This window comes from Anneissia japonica, unplaced genomic scaffold (assembly GCF_011630105.1).
Source record: "Anneissia japonica isolate Jap-2015-1 unplaced genomic scaffold, ASM1163010v1 scaffold1128_len1000024_cov185, whole genome shotgun sequence".
In the NCBI taxonomy this organism is placed as follows: Eukaryota; Metazoa; Echinodermata; class Crinoidea; order Comatulida; family Comatulidae; genus Anneissia; species Anneissia japonica.
Window position 1 is genome coordinate 687961 of NW_022705247.1, and position 17488 is coordinate 705448.

General features: G+C 36.3%; 1 protein-coding gene across 1 annotated transcript in view; it reads right to left on the bottom strand.

Moving 5' to 3' along the window:
• Positions 1-11263: 11263 nt before the first annotated feature.
• Positions 11264-17488, bottom strand: part of LOC117105473 (bile acid-CoA:amino acid N-acyltransferase-like) — a 7489-nt gene continuing 1264 nt past the window's right edge. Inside the window, exons 2-8 of the mRNA XM_033246636.1 lie at positions 16506-16775; positions 15556-15725; positions 15060-15176; positions 14787-14878; positions 14402-14501; positions 12678-12882; positions 11264-12163 (exon numbers count right to left, since the gene is read on the bottom strand). Of these exons, the coding sequence (XP_033102527.1) occupies positions 12000-12163; positions 12678-12882; positions 14402-14501; positions 14787-14878; positions 15060-15176; positions 15556-15725; positions 16506-16775 (1118 nt within the window). The 3' untranslated portion in view covers positions 11264-11999. The remainder of the gene's footprint in view (positions 12164-12677; positions 12883-14401; positions 14502-14786; positions 14879-15059; positions 15177-15555; positions 15726-16505; positions 16776-17488) is intronic.

Sequence of the window (17488 nt, forward strand, 5' to 3'; positions counted from 1 at the left end):
TGGAAAAAAGAATGCAACGTATGTATACCAGTACACATAATAGGCCTAGGCTTACTTACTGTAATAAGAATGAGAAAAATTTACCTGACCGTTTTCAAGAGGGGAAAACCTTTAATTTTGAGGAACTTCAAATTAAAATCATTAAAAGACACTTCAGAAGTCGGGGAAAGCTCATTTCCCGCCGTTTAGAGATCAACATTTTCCCTGGGAGAACCCGAACCCCCCTTTCACTTTGAAGTTCATTGATTCATGGAATCGTTTTCAAGAGGGTGAAGAAAACCTTGAATTTTAATTTTAAAGAATTTAAGTCAGTAAAAGATACCTCAGAAGTCGGGAAAGATCATTTCCCGCCATCTATGAATCAAAATTTTCCAGGGGGAGAACCACCAGACCTCCTTTCTTTCTGGAATTTATCGATTCATGGAAAAAAAGAATGCGAGGCCTAATGCAACTACTAATTTTTTTGCATATGTAGGCCTGTATACACACATAAAATAAGAATAAGAAATTACCTGACCGTTTTCAAGAGGGGAATTATAAGAATTTAAACGTCATTTCGGAAGTCGGTAAAGCTTATTTCCTGCCATCTAGAAATAGAAATTTTCCCAGGTGGGGGGGGGGGGTGTGCCCCAGACCCCCTTTCTCTTTATGGTTCATCGATTTATAAAATCGATTTCAAGAGGAGGAAAACCTTGAATTTTGAAGAACTTTCGTCATTACAAGACACCTCAGAAGTCGGGAAAGCTCATTTCCGCCATCTCTAGAAATCAACTTAATTTTCCCAAGGGGAACCCCGGGCCCCTTATTGCGATTTATTGATTCATGTAAAAAGAGTAGGCATACGTATGGAACTACTCAATTATGTTTATGTAGGCCTATACACACATAAGGGCTAGGCCTATTTACTGTAATAAGAATGAGAAAAAAATCATCCTGACCGTTTTCAAGGAAAAAAAAAGTAGTAGTAGTTCTTCAATTAAAAACCTTTAATTGAAGAACTACGAGCAAACGTGATATATCTACACGATTTTCGAAATGTTAGTGTTATGTCTTTCACCGAAACATGGCTGACAGAGGCTCATGCCGGTAAACATGTAGATATTAAGGGATTTAAAATTATAAGAGGGGACAGAACAGCAGAATCTGGCAAGGACAAAGGAGGTGGTGTTTGTTTATATGTAAACGCTGTCACCCTAACAACGTTATTCGCAAGCTTCATCGATGCACCACAAATTGTGAAACACTCGTCAATGGTTTGAGACCATATTACCTGCCCCGAGAATTTTGGCATGTTATAATCATAACTGTGTATATTCCTCATAGAAATCTTTCGAAAAAAGCATCATGTGAAATATTTGATGTCATCAGTGATATTGAAAATGCTGCCCCCGATAGCTTCATCGTTATTAATGGTGACTTTAACCATTGTTCTTTAAAACGGAGTTCAACATATTTCTACCAACATGTTACATGTTGTACGCAGGGCAATAACATTCTAGATTTATGCTATTCAAATGTGAAATATGCATATGTGTCGTCGGTATTGCCCAACTTGGGATTATAAGATCACAATCTCATAAAACTTTGTCCGAAATACTTACCTCTAGTTCAACGCAGCAAGCCAAAGAAAGTTGCTGTCAAGAAATGGACACACGAGTCAATTGAATGTCTTAAGGGAGCATTCGAGTGCACAAATTGGGACGTGTTTAAAACATCTGCTACAAGCTTAAACGAACTGGCTGAATCAGTAACTGACTATATTCATTTTTGTGTAAACAGTATTATTCCAACTAAAGTTGTTAAGGTTTATTCAAATAATAAACCATGGATCACTAAGGATGTTAAAAAAAGTATTAATAAGAAAAAGGGGGTTTTTGGTAGAGGAAACTTAGATGAATTGAAAGCAATTCAGAAAGAACTCAAATGTAAAAAAAAAAAATAAATAAAAGAAAATAATTTCAATATTATAACATGCGACGAGTTTGGAATGCTATGCGTTTGATGAGCGGCTATGCAAACAGCAAGAAGCAATCAGTAAGTTTAAATATTTCTAATCCGGGCTATGCAGATGAGATTAATATGTTCTTTAACAGTTTTGATAGATTAAATTTTAAAAAAGAACAACGTGAACGACTTGATTATTTAATGAATAATTCGCATTGTTGTCTAATCATTATAATCATCCTTACTATCATCGATCGTTGTAATCATCACCATCATCATCATCACATCATACTCATCCATCGTTACCGTCCTCATCACGTCCTTATCAATCATCTATCGTCGTTATCATCATCCTCATAATCTTTATCCTCCTCATTCTTCATCATTTTCTTCATCATCATCCTCATTATCATATTCATCCACATCCATCATCATCAATGGCATAGCCAACTATTGGCACAGTTGGGACAGTCCACAAAAAAATGGTCCACATTTTAAAAAAGGGTAATTTTATGCATAAAATGGATCCAGATACCTTATATTTATTTAAATGTGGGTAAAATTTAAGAAAACGGGTCCAGATATTTCATATTTTTGCGTAAAATGGGTCCACATTGTTTGAATTTACACGTGAAGTGGGTCCGCTCTGATATTGTCCCACACCGTTTGAAAATACTGGCCATGGCATTGATCCTCATCCATCATTGTAACCCTCATTACCATTCTCAACAATCATTGTTAACATCATCACCATCACCTTCATCCTACTAATCATCCTCATCCATCATCATCCTTATTCTCGTCGTCATCAACCTCATCCTTATCCTACTTATCATCATCACTCATTCATCATCATAGTCCTCATTATCATTATCATCATCCTCATCATCATCTTCATTACAATCATCATCTATCATCATCATCCATCATCATCCTTGTCCTCATCATCAACCACATCATCATCATCCTTAATCATCATTATCAATCATCTTCCTCATCATGAGGATGATAAGATGAGGATGATGGGCAGACGGGATGTTTCTCATCATTCGTCATCATTAACCTCATCAACATCATTCTCATACCAGTATCATCAATCATAATCATCATCATCAAACTCATCATCCTAATCCTTCTCCTCATTATCATCATTATCCTCACCATCCTTATCAGCATCATTTCTTCATCATCATCATCCATCATCAATTATCATCTACCTCATCATCTTCCTTCTCCTCATCAGCCGCATCATCCTCATCCTCCTCATCATCATTCTTATCTTAATCACCACAATCATAAGCATCATTACCATCATCCTCATTATTATCATCATCATCATCGTCATCATTTTCATCATTATCCCCTTCATCATCAGTCACTACCATCATCATGAGGATGATGAAGATGAGGACGACGAGAATGAAGATAAGGACAAGGGTGAGGATGAGAGGGATGATTCTCATCATTCATCATCATCATCATCATTCTCATCAATCATTTTCTATCACTCTCATCACCATCATCACAATCATTATCATCAACAACCATTATCATCAATCGTAATCACCATCATCTTCTTCCTCACCATCATCTTCTACCTCACCATCATCCTCATCATCTTTCTTCCCTTCATCATCATCAACATCCTCCTTATAATGGGGAATATAATGAGGATAGGGATGACAATAAAGAAGATGATGATAATAATAATAATAATGACATTAGTATATTAAGAATAACAGTACTAACGCTAATATTAATGTCAATTATAAACTATAAATTTTTTAAAACGCATAAGAATAATGATATACTTTATTAATAATATTATAGAGTAACAACATAATAGTATACTAGTGATGATGAAGAAAAATGTAGTGTAGAAAGATTAAATTTAAATAGGTAAACATTTCCTTTAATTTTGATTGTCGTAGTCTTGGAATTCGGTGTGTTGACGTCATCATTCCAAATTTGCTTGGGAGGTGGGGAATTCCCGTCTGACATGCCTAGACTCCCATCGTCCGATGCCTCGACAAGGTTGCCACACCACAAATAATGATAATGATCCATATAACATTATTTTGATTACCAATCCCTAATATTTTGGCTTAAAAGCAAAATTTTGGGCCATACAAAGCTAAAAAGAAACTTTCCCATAAGCCCAGGGAAGTTTATTCCGGGACTCTGACCGAGGGTCTAGTCGGCCCTGTGTTTGGACCCAGCCTATCAGACCCCCTGGGGCCACCACTGAACGACTATAATGGGTATTTAACTAAGGTCCTGTCAGTTTTCACAGTTATAGAAAAAAACTAAAAGTGAAAATTATTTTTACATTAAAAACATAGTTTTTACCACCTTAATGGACGCCATCTTGGAATTTATCATGATGACGTCATCATTCCGATCAAAATTTTAAATGAGAGTGATGAGTAACTATTTAGCCAAGTTGTTGTTGCATTTCATATCCACAGAATATGTAAAAGTAACCAAAAACATAAATTTATTTCCCCTACCCCCATATTAAACAGTTTAAAATAGGGTATTTTAGGTCAAAATTTCAAAGTGCTGTAAAAAAAATAGCCCAAGCCCTAGGCATGGGGATTTTTTTCTGAGACACTATAGGGTATGCTGATTCAGAAAAACCAAAAATTAATTTTCCTTTACTTTTTTCCCGCTAAAGTTCATTTCAGAAGTTTTACAACCAGACTAAGGGGAAAACCTTGAATTATAAGAACTTAAACGTCATTTCAGAAGTCGGGAAAGCTTATTTCCCGCCATCTAGAAATATAAATTTTCCCGGGGGGGGGGGGGGGGGCCCTGACCCAGACTCCCTTTCTCTTTGGGGTTCATCGATTTATAAAATCGTTTTCAAGAGGAGGAAAACCTTGAATTTTGAAGAACTTTCGTCATTACAAGACACCTCAGAAGTCGGGAAAGCTCATCCCGCCATTTCTAGAAATCAACTTAATTTTCCCAGGGGAGAACCCCAGGCCCCTTATTGCGATTTATCGATTCATGTAAAAAGAGTAGGCATACGTATGGAACTACTCAATTATGTTTATGTAGGCCTATACACACATAAGGGTTAGGCCTATTTACTGTAATACTGTAAGAATGAGAAAAAAAATCATCCTGACTGTTTTCAAGAGGGGAAAACCTTTAATTGAAGAACTACGAGCAAACGTGATATATTTACACGATTTTCGAAATGTTAGTGTTATGTCTTTCACCGAAACATGGCTGACAGAGGCTCATGCCGATAAACATGTAGATATTAAGGGATTTAAAATTATAAGAGGGGACAGAACAGCAGAATCTGGCAATTACAAAGGAGGTGGTGTTTGTTTATATGTAAACGCTGTCACCCTAACAACGTTATTCGCAAGCTTCATCGATGCACCACAAATTGTGAAATACTCGTCACTAGTTTGAGACCATATTACCTGCCCCGAGAATTTTCGCATGTTATAATCATAACTGTGTATATTCCTCATAGAAATCTTTCGAAAAAAGCATCATGTGAAATATTTGATGTCATCAGTGATATTGAAAATGCTGCCCCCGATAGCTTCATCGTTATTAATGGTGACTTTAACCATTGTTCTTTAAAACGGAGTTCAACATATTTCTACCAACATGTTACATGTTGTACGCGGGGCAATAACATTCTAGATTTATGCTATTCAAATGTGAAAGATGCATATGTGTCGTCGGTGTTGCCCAACTTGGGATTATCAGATCACAATCTCATAAAACTTTGTCCGAAATACTTACCTCTAGTTCAACGCAGCAAGCCAAAGAAAGTTGCTGTCAAGAAATGGACACACGAGTCAATGTCTTAAGGGAGCATATTCGAGTGCACAAATTGGGACGTGTTTAAAACATCTGCTACAAGCTTAAACGAACTGGCTGAATCAGTAACTGACTATATTCATTTTTGTGTAAACAGTATTATTCCAACTAAAGTTGTTAAGGTTTATTCAAATAATAAACCATGGATCACTAAGGATGTTAAAAAAAGTATTAATAAGAAAAAGGGGGTTTTTGGTAGAGGAAACTTAGATGAATTGAAAGCAATTCAGAAAGAACTCAAATGTGCAATTCGTAAAGAAAAATTTAAATATAAGAAAAAAGTTGAAAATAATTTCACTAGTAATAACATGCGACGAGTTTGGAATGGTATGCGTTTGATGAGCGGCTATGTAAACAACAAGAAGCGATCAGTAAGTTTAAATATTTCTAATCCGGGCTATGCAGATGAGCTTAATATGTTCTTTAACAGATTTGATAGACTGAATTTTAATAAAAAACAACGTGAACGACTTGATTATTTAATGAATAATAAAGAAAATAATATCAATCTTGAAACTTCTTGAAAAAAGTTTATTTAGAAAGCTTGACTCATCAAAAGCAACCGGCCCAGACCGTCTTGCGCCACGAATTCTCAAGAATTGTGCTAATCAGCTATCCTGTGTTTTTTCTGATATTTTTAATCTTTGTTTTAAATCCTGCTCATTTCCAGATATTTGGAAGAAATCATGTATAATTCCGGTGCCAAAAAAGCCTTCTATAACGTGTACGAATGATTTGAGACCAGTAGCATTAACACCTGTTGTTATGAAAGTATGTGAAAAAATTATTCTCAAGTCTCTAACTCCATTAATACAAGCTCACATTGATCCTTATCAATTTGCTTATAGATCTTCTAGGAGCACATCCGATGCAATTATACTTACACTTAATTATACATTATATACATCGGACTACAGGTCTTCACATGAAAGTGTACCCGCTATTATGTTCGCTGATGATACAGAAACAATTAGTCTAATTAGAAATAATGATTTTCTAACTATTATAATGAAATTGAAAGATTCGTCAACTATTGTGATGCTAATTATTTACAGCTTAACACAATGAAAACTAAGGAAATGATTATCGATTTTAAAAATAAGCCCCACTATTAGATCCAATTATTATTAAAGGTACTGAAATTGAGCAGGTCAAGTCATATAAATATTTAGGCGTAATATTAAATAACACTCTCACATGGGATGATCATACCGATCACATGATGAAAAAGCTTAACAGCAGGATGTATTGTCTTCGTAAACTTAGATCTTTTAATGTGTGCAGTAAAAATAGGTATCTTTTATAATTCTGTAATTTTAAGTGTCTGGAGCTATTGTATTGTGGGTTGGGGAGGAAATATATCTAACTGTGACAAGGAAAGAATCAATCGTCTGATCCGAAAGGTTGAAAGAGTGACCGGTGTGTGTTGCCTGTCGGCGGACTCAGTGTACCACTACCGGTTAGAGAAGGTGTTTCAGAGCATCATTGAAGACGTGACCCATCCCCTTCACTCTGAAATTATTGACTCAAGGATTGCTCGGAGTGGTAGACTGAGGCCGATGGCAGCGCGCACATGCCGCTACTCTTCCTCATTCGTTCCCCAAGGTGTCAGAGCTTTTAACAAAACTTTTAAAAGATGAATTATGGTAGTAATGATGATGAAAATGGAAAATGATAGTAACAACAACAATAATAATAATAATAATAATAATAATAATAATAATAATATTGATAATAATAATAATGCTTCGGTGACTTATAATGTTTTAATGGCCGTTGTTTGATATCTTTTTTACATTGTAATTTTTATAGTTCATTATATTTGATCATTCTTTTAATTGTTTACTGTATTTTAATGCGAGAACTGAATTTCCGACTTGGAGCAATAAAGTGTATCTTATCTTATCTAATTTTAAAGAACTCAAAATTAAAGTCATTAAGAGACACTTAGAAATCGGGAAAGCACATTTCCCGCCATTTAGAAATTAACATTTTCCCGGGAGAACCCGAATCCCCTTTCTCTTTGGGTTCATTGATTCATAGAAACTTTGAATTTAAGACACCTCAGAAGTTGGAAAAGCTCATTTCCCACCATCTAGGAAGCAAAATTTTCCAGGGGGAAGACCCCATACTTTTTTGGGTTTTTGGGAAAAATGTTTACCCCACCCCCTAAATTTGAACCCAGATCCTCCTAATTTGCACTCACATTTATTTTACTAGTAGGCCCCCGTCCCCACTTTGAAAACGTTCCGCCGGCCTGAAACGCATCGAGCCGATATTAAAGTGTTCCATAATGCACCATGGAGGAATGGTGCACCCAACAAACTATCCCGGACTAAACACACAACAACACATAGCCTGCCACTAGGAGTTTATCGGATTCATATGAGTGTGGAACGGTTCCATTGGTGAAACACATAGTTACCAACCCGAGAGATTTGATGCGTGAGTGACTAAACCAGTTGGCTGGGGAGGGGGCGGGGTCCAGGGGTGGAGCTCCGGCGTGGCCCGTGGCGCTCTTATGAGCATTTTAAGCTCTTTTAAAACGATTTCATTGAGTGTTTGTTGACAATACAGGTACACAAGCAAAAATGTTTTTAATAAAGATACGTACAATTTGAGAGCACCCAAACTGTGTAGGCAATAACAGTTCTTTTCAGAACCATCTACGTGTTGTACCACAAGCATTAATATATACTAAAAATATTACTTTGTCGATTCAACAAAATGTATTGCAGTTCTTGGTGTTTGGTGTTGTGGTCTCTGAAGCATACATTTTAATATCCTAAGCCATGAAGCCTCTCCCCTTATTCCCAATTACTATGCAATGCACCTTTAATCCGAGGCCATTAACTGTGGTGGGTCAAGAAGAAAGGGGAAGGGGATGGGTGAATGTGCAGGTGTAGTAAAAGTCTTGGGAAATGCAAGGGGTAAATTCCCTAAAAGCTCAAGCACCTTCGTTAATTTGAGGTTGTATTTATTTTAAATTTTCTGAATATTAAAAAAAAAAAATGGGGGAATACATCCCTCACGCTCCCTTCTAAATCCGCCACGGTTTATGTGCCTTATATAAAGCCTGGATGACAAACATGTATTTTCTTTCGTTTGGCCATTACCAGGTAATTACAAACAAGATGTCGCAATCCTTGACTCTGGTATATCTGGTATCTACAACTATTACTACCTTGTAAACTATTTCATAGATTACACATTTAGGAATCAACTTTAGCCAATTGTTCTAATCATATATTATCATAATCAAGGTTGAGAAATGTTTGTATGCATTGTTTGTATTGGTCAGCAGCAGCTAATGAAAGTTATGAGTAAGCGTGGTCTTCAACAAATGAGGCCCCTAGCTCTATTACTAATGCCCTGCCCTGTAGCTGTGTCTGATAAATATGAATAGACCTAAAGATACACATAAATGTAATAAAACTTTTAAAAAATATATAATTGCTTTTTAAGTGTTGTGTTTAGTTACGTATTATTTGAGTGGTGGCACCAGGATTTCCCAGATGAGGGGTTCATAGGGCAGAATCTGACAATTTTAGGGTTTCAAAGGCTTATTTAATCGATTTTAGAGTACGGGTGGGGAAAGCTCTATAAAAGGGTGACTCCCCCCCCCCCCCATGTCCCCCACTGGCAGCACCCCTTATTTTACTGTTTGTGAGAGTTTTATTAATGTATACATGTAGTACCGTACTCGCGCGAATAAGTACCCCGTTTGAAAAAGCACCCTTTTTGAATAACCACCCCTCCTAACGTAAAAATTTCCTTAAGCGCCCTGTTTGAATAAGCGTCCGTCCCCTCATAAAATTTTCTTTTTAGCAAATCAATAATCCAAACAATTCTGGGACTGTGGTTGTTGGCATGATTTGAGCTGTAGAGTGGAAACACATTCTTCTTCGGTCAATATCAAAATTAGGATATTTCTCTTGGGCAGATGAGAGCTCCAATCCCTCAGTCTGGACAGACAGTATATTTAAAACTTTACTCTTTTTACATATTTGTCTATGCCTAGTCCTACTCCTTTTTTTCTTTTTCCCCGGCGGCGACCTTTAGCACATTCTCATCTGAGTTTTCAAGAAAAAATACAATGATCCTGCCATCCTGCTAATCTCAATCGGCCGATGACCAACAAGCTAACCACTACCCACCACCACTAATTGCATCTGCTATTCTGCTGTTAAGTAATAAATAGTCACGCATTCTTGTCATGAGCTATGTTCTCTGGACGATTGTCTTTTCTAACCACCATTCTTAATGTCCTTATATAATCTTTTTTCATTGAAAGTGCCTCTTAAATTTAATAATTTTACATAAGAACTCCTCGTTTTTCATTTATTTCCATAAGCGCCCCCTCAATTTCCACTCTGTTTTCATAAGCCCACCGTTCAAATAAGCGCCCCTTAGAAAGTGAAAAAAATATTTTAAGCGCCCGGGCGCTTATTCACGAAAGTACGGTAATTGATGGTGTTTGATGATCCATATTTTTCAAGAGTTTAAATTTAAACTTTAAAGATAAGTTGGATGAAACATAGTGATTCAATATTTCAACATTCAGTTAATTCATGACCTAATTAAAGTCAAACATTTTATGTAAATTGACAAAATGTAGTTGAACAGCTATATTCAATGGCATACCCAGAGAGGTTATACACATCTATTTTTTCAGGAAGCTTGATGGGCGACAACATTTTTGGCTATCTATAAATAATTGGTAACTTCTGTTTCACGATCGAGTTCGTACATTTTTCCTGATATTTGTAGATTCTTTGTCTACTTCCTAGAATAGAAAAAATATTGCGGGGAAGACGTGTAAATTTTGTCGGGGGAATAAACAAATAAAAAAAAATATTTACGCGTAATGTTCGTTTAGCCACCACATTGTTTTCATTTAAATATTTATGTTATTAATAATAATAATAATAATAACAATAATAATATAATTAATAATAATTCAATGAGACTAATTAAAAACAATTTGAGTTATGTTATGACAAATGATCGTTTGGATAGCCTCATGATGCTTGAAATACATCGTGATTGGTGAAGCAACCGCGTGGTTGACAGATTTCATGCAAAATTTCCAAAATGTAGAATTTCACTTTCAAGAATGAGGATTTGAAAATAAATCAGATGGTTACATTGCATATGCTTTGTTTCTTGTTTTATTCAAAATTTTTTGGTTTTGCAAGCTGATTTCGACATTAGAAAACATAGCCTACATGAAGTCATATTATAGTAACTCGATGCCTATCAAAATAAGTAATAAACATTTGCCATAATTCGTCAAATATCCTTGGACCCCCACCGGGGCCCTAGGCGGCTCCTGGCCCCCAGCCAAGTGAGACTCGATTCGCTCCACTAGCTCCCCCTGTCGGGGCTTTTAGCCCCTCCGTCAGGCAGGTCCTGGCGCCATCACTGTATAGATATGTTTCAATCAGAACTAGAATGAATTAATACAAAATATGTTCTTCAAATTTATTATTATATAAGGCTTAATTTTAATAATACATCAAATATTTTCAGAATTCAATTTCTTTAAAAATTATTATCACATATCCTATATAACTTCAAAATGCATTCCTAATTTATCCATTCTTCCACATAAGTACTGATATTGAAATTTTAAGTACATTATTTCTAAAATAAAAATATTGTACAAAAATGAAGAGAATACTATGCCATAAATAAGTGGAATGGGAAACAGTGGCGGATTCAAGGGTGAGCCCAGCCGGCCTGAGCTCCCCTCCCTAAATGTTTCAAAACAACAAAAAAATGGAGAGAAAAAAAACGGAATATTATATTAAAAATTAAGTCTGGGAGTGCCATTTCCAGCCATCTAGAGGTGCCTTAATCATAAATTTTAGCCCCAATCATTGTGGGCTGAGGTTAGTCTAGACCCCCATCTGGGAAAATTCCTCCCAGGCCTCCTCTTTTTCGAATTCCTGGATTTGCCACTGGGAATAGTGGGGAACAAAATGTAAAATCAATATTGGTAATTGGGGGACCTACAGTACACATGGTTTCCCCTTCCCTCCCAAATTTTGGAGGCAAAAATTCCAAACGTGCAATCTCTAACATCTCTCTCACTAACTCTCTCTCCTGTAGTGGCAGTGCCAAGGTGTACTTGACAACTCTAAGATGTTTTAGGGGAGAAAAGGGGATATGGCAATTTTATTATTCCCCTTCCCTCTTAAACTTCATAGTTTACTTCGAACACTAATTTTTTCAAGAAAAGGTGACCTTTGAACTATCATATTATTTTTATCCAGATGTTTCTTGAAGAATATTAGGATGTTCCTCCATGAATCTTCTTGAGCTGCAGCATGTTCATCTGGATGTCCTCCATAGAATGAAATATATCCTAACGGAAATGAATAATAAATGAATTAATGTACACAACTGTAATAATTTGACAAGAGGGCAGTATGTAGTGGTATGCACGCAGGAAAAAAGCTTGCACCCTCCACTGGAAACTTTTTAAGTAAAAAAATTATAATAATAATAACAAATATCATTTCTATAGCGCAAAAAACAGTTAATATACTGTACAGTAATTTGAAAGGCTATGATTCTACTCAGAATTAATTTACAACACAATAGAAAAAGTTTCTATAACCCGCCAAGAGATGAAACATTTTTGCTATCATCAAATATACTGTACAGTATTTTTGATGGGTACGCCTGCAGTTCAGCCCACAGTTCAATAGTGCAATAAATTTGAATTCTTTTACGGTGGGAGGTGTGCTAACAGACCAAAAATACAATTTGATCTTTATTAAAAGTCACAAATCGAAAAGGCAGCATGTTCACAAAACAAGGTATAAACATTCTGTCTTACTGATAATAAGGTGGTTAAAATTAGATACATTTCCTACCTAGATTTGGTTGAAAGGAAGTTTTGCATAATGGTGTGTATGGCGGCTCGATGAGATGTCCTGCTCTGGGGTAGCTTAGCAACGTCCAATTATCTTTCCCATGGTTACACAGGTGATCACAAGCTATGGATGCAAATTCGGGACTAGGGCAGCTTTGATCATCTTCTCCAACCACAAAGAGGAAATTAGAAACCGAGTCTTCTAACTGTAAAAAAAAATTCACTTTTACTTTATAAAACCTTGTTTCTTTGACACATCGATTATCCTAAGCCAAGACTTGAATGCTACAAAAGAGCATTTAGCTCCCTTGCCCCTACTTCAAAAGTCCAAGTCCTTTTATTCTTTTAAAGAAACTATAAATTGTACATTAAAGATGGAGAAAATTATAGAGTTTATTTTCTAAATATATAATCGATAAATTGTACATAATAACTAAGTGGTATATACATTTTTGATAAATTGAATCTTTCATTGTTATAGCTTTATCCATCTTTCTACATTAGGAAAAGATTATATTTTCAATAACATTATGGTATCTAATTTTATTTATTTTTAAAAATTCATTTTATTTATTTTTGTTCATTCATATATATTTATATATATATTTAATCTATTTTTGTGTTAAGTGGTGATTTATTATATGATGCTGTATTTTATTTATTAAAGAAGGCCCTGAACATCAGCCTCCCTTTGGGGAAGTTGGAAGGGTTACCCTCATTAAATATTGTTCAAATAAAATTTTTTTTTAAATGGATGGTCTTACTAAGGGTGGCTTTGTATTTAACTGACAATTAATTTTATAGCTCGATGTTCAGACCAAGCCAGACGTAACTCAAAGTCTTGTGTGACTAGCCTCATGTCCAGTGAGTTGGGTGTCACAACTAAAATGTAGGTTGACCTGGGTTGACTTAATACTGTAGTGTAGTGTAGTGTAGTTTTATATAGCGCCAAATTTATCTAACATAAGATGCTCAGGGTGCTTGATATGTGGACTAGGAACTCAATCAATGACTTTCTTCACCCCTAACGGTCCCTTCGTGCCTGTGCTACCCGGTAACTCGGTACCAGCAACTCTCTTCGTCCACCAGAGGGGCTGTCTGTTCCAGTACACCGGGGTATCCCCCTACTCGTCTCGAAGGATGTACTGGGTTCTTTATAGTGCACACAAGCTATTGTATACACTGGGCCTATGGTTTATAGTCCTTATCTGAGAAGACTTGTTCTACCACTAGAACCATAGGCGAGCGTGCGATATCCTACTAACAGGATATTTAACTATATATCGTGACAACAATAACAACACATTTTACACTGTAATTGCCATTACTGAGGTCATTTGTTTATTCAACTCTAGAGGGCAGCATAACTGCTATCAAACATTACAGAGCGTGCCGTTCAAACCAGCGCCAATTTTGTGGCTGTAGCTTGCGGCGCCCTGCTAACCTCTAGGCCATTTGACTCGCCTAATCCAGTGACTTAGCTCAGTCGGCAGAAATTGTCAAACCTTAAGATTGCATCGCTATTTGAGACTGGTCACTCTTTGACCAGAAATGTCAATCCAGTGTCAGCCTTGGATCAACATGGGTGCTATATTGCCTGGGTTGAAAGCAATTTCAAGCCAGATTGATTCAAACTACTAATCTCTCAACTGGACTAACTCAAGCCTGGCTTGACTCTCTAACCTGACTGTAACCACAGATACAATAATTACCATGCATCCTTACATTAATTAGTGCATGTCTATACTGATCAGGTGATTCACTTGGAAAACAGTTTCTCAAAAACATTATGTCATCCTTCATGTAGGCGTTGTCAAGGTTCAACCTTTTAATGAAAGAAAGTTTTGTTTATATTAGATAATTATTATATAAATTGTTATGTTTCACTCTCATCCATCAATGGACTGTTGTAGGGCCTACATTCTTCCATGGTTCTACTAAATCACACCACTTGGATATTTCTGCTAGCTTTTTAATCCAATGACCTCATGTTGTGTTCACACATGAGGGGGAACCCTCTGACACCCACTGGCCCATGACTGATTCTGACATGAAAAGACTTGTTTTTTAATATTTAAAAATATTATACAAAATAAAATTGTTAACTTACTCTATGGATGATTTTTCCTTTCCCTTGTATAGTCTTGATGGTCCATATGAGGTGTGGTATGGAGGCCCATTGATGATTACACAAGCTTTGATCTGATGAAGAAATATTAGAACACTAACTACATCAATAGTATTACTGAAAATAATTTAATCATGAATATTAGTTATGTTCTCATGAATATTAAATCTTATGAGCATCATTTATAACATAATAAGCAACACATGTACTATATATTTGAAATTATTTATCAAAAGAAACAAAAGAAAAATTTACCTTTGGTCCACTAATAACGGTCATCATTAAGGCAGTTTGGGCACCAGTGGAAACAGAAATGACCCCAATACCATGACCTAACACATATGGTTCATTAATCAACCAATCAACTGCTTCCTACCAAAATAAAATTACAAAAATTTGATAAAAAATATGAAATAGATGTTGATTTGACTTGATTGGCACCCATCGTGTGGCCCAGGCCACTAGGATAAAGATGATAAAAAGAGGTTGATAAAACAATGTCACCGCTTTTGAGCATTTTATAAATAGAATAGTCCGTACCCTCTGGCCTTTCACCCCTACCAGAGCCCTGTCACTGAGGGTCCCTTGGCATGAGACCTGTCACTAGTGTCCCAGCTACTGCACTGCCACCGGGCCCTGGGATAAGATTAGTAGTACTGTCATAAACAGAACAAGTGCAAACATTAAATTTTGTTTCCATTGTATATTTAGATTTCCAGAAATATGATGCTTAAACAAAGGAAATAAATACCTCAAAGTAAAGCATATCTACTGAAGGCAATGCATTTGGCAAATCTTTGTAGGAAAAGAAAGCTAAAGAAAGACAAGCAAAGCCATAGGAGGAGAACAAAGCAGCACGAAATTCCATAATACCACCAGCCGATCCAAACATATCAATAATACCTGGAAACTGACCATCACCTGTACAAATTAAATAACACTTTAAAAACAAAAAAAAAGTCTTTAAAAATGAAACATTGAAGTGTAAAATGATATCGTCATGACTACAAATGGGATGATTTAGGGCAGGGCCAGCTTTACAATTAATTAGAAAGCTAATGAGGTGAAGTTTTTATTCTGTTAATCCCAGTCATGGGCTCAGCCAGCGAACCGCCCAGCCGTCTTTTGAACGGCCAACAGTTACTTTTACCGTGATGGCTTGAACGGCTTGGCCTCAGCTCGGCCTAGCCTACAGTAGTTGGGCCTGGTCTACCTTCAGCAAATACCACCCATCCATCCCCGCTCGAGGCTTCGCTACTCGGCTGTCGCTACGCAACAGCAGGGGCGGATTTAGGGGGCTCCCCCCCTTTTGGGAGGTAAAAAAACCTTGCAAGGATTTGGGTGGGAATCGAACCCTCCATGCCCAGATAACTAACCTGGTATTATAAATATGTTGATAAATAATGTTGACATATTTTTCTGAAGATTTATTATTATAATGATAGAAGCTCCGTAGCGGATCCCGATTGTGCCTCTGGCAGCAGCAAAAAATACACATGGCATCATCTAGATAAGAAATTAAAAAGGATAAACTCCAAGGCTTTCATCCTGGACTACCACAACAAGAAGAATCACCCCAAAATCTTTCTTCTCTTGACCATAAAATCCACCACCTTTGAACCTTAGGACCTCAATTGCCACTTGCATCACCCTCACCCCAACCCCCCACAAAAAAAAGTCTGGATCCATCACTGAAGGTACCTTTAGGTTTGAACAATGTTCCTCGTATGTTGCCACTTTTAATTTCTAACCTCTCAACATCCCTTGCCATATACCACCTCTCTAAAGTGGTTTTTGCAAGTTCAATGTGTTTGGCTGTTTCAGAATAGAAATCTTCTTTTGACAGAAATCCTTCATAAACTGTCAAATCAAACTCAAGTGGAGATGTTACATCTTTCTTCACCAACCGAATTCCAGATCGTTGTCCCGGAGAAGGGTGCATGTGGGTGAACAAACCCATTGGCACGACACCTAAAAAGCAGAAAAGTATAAAATCTTATACTATTTAGTACATTACCAGAGTGTAAATTAAAGGCCTGTTTATACTTCAACGATAACGATCGTGTATACGATAACAAAATATTTTAACAAATCAAATCAGATGTCATAATCATGGAAAAACGATAGAATCGTTGTTAAATACTACAATTTTAATGTTTTTCCATGGTTATGATGTCATCTGATTTGATTTGTCAGAATATGTTGTTATCGCATAACTAATAAATCGTTATCGAATCGTTCTAGTGTAAAAACTTCTCTTATTTCTTTTGTTTTCTATATGAACAATTGATTTTTAGCTTATTTATCGTTATCGTTGAAGTATAAGCAGGCCTTAAGGCTTGCACATGGAATATATCCTCCGCACAGGTGCCATAGAGGTGTTTGGCATCTATGCCTACCTACAAGCAAGTCTATTGAAAATAAATAGGTTTTAACAGCTTTCTTAAATGCTGCAATGGAGTCAGCCAATGTGTCATGCAGTAGTTACAACTCTGCGGACCTATTTTCCTAGCAATTTTCCGCACAAATTTAAGTCACTTTTTAAGGTATCATCCGTGCAATTAAAAAAATTTACATTATGGTATTTTCCCAGCGATTTTCCAAGCAAATTTATGCTAGTTTTTGAGGTATCATTCATGCAATTAAACTACTTTACAGTATAAGTATATATACATAATATATAT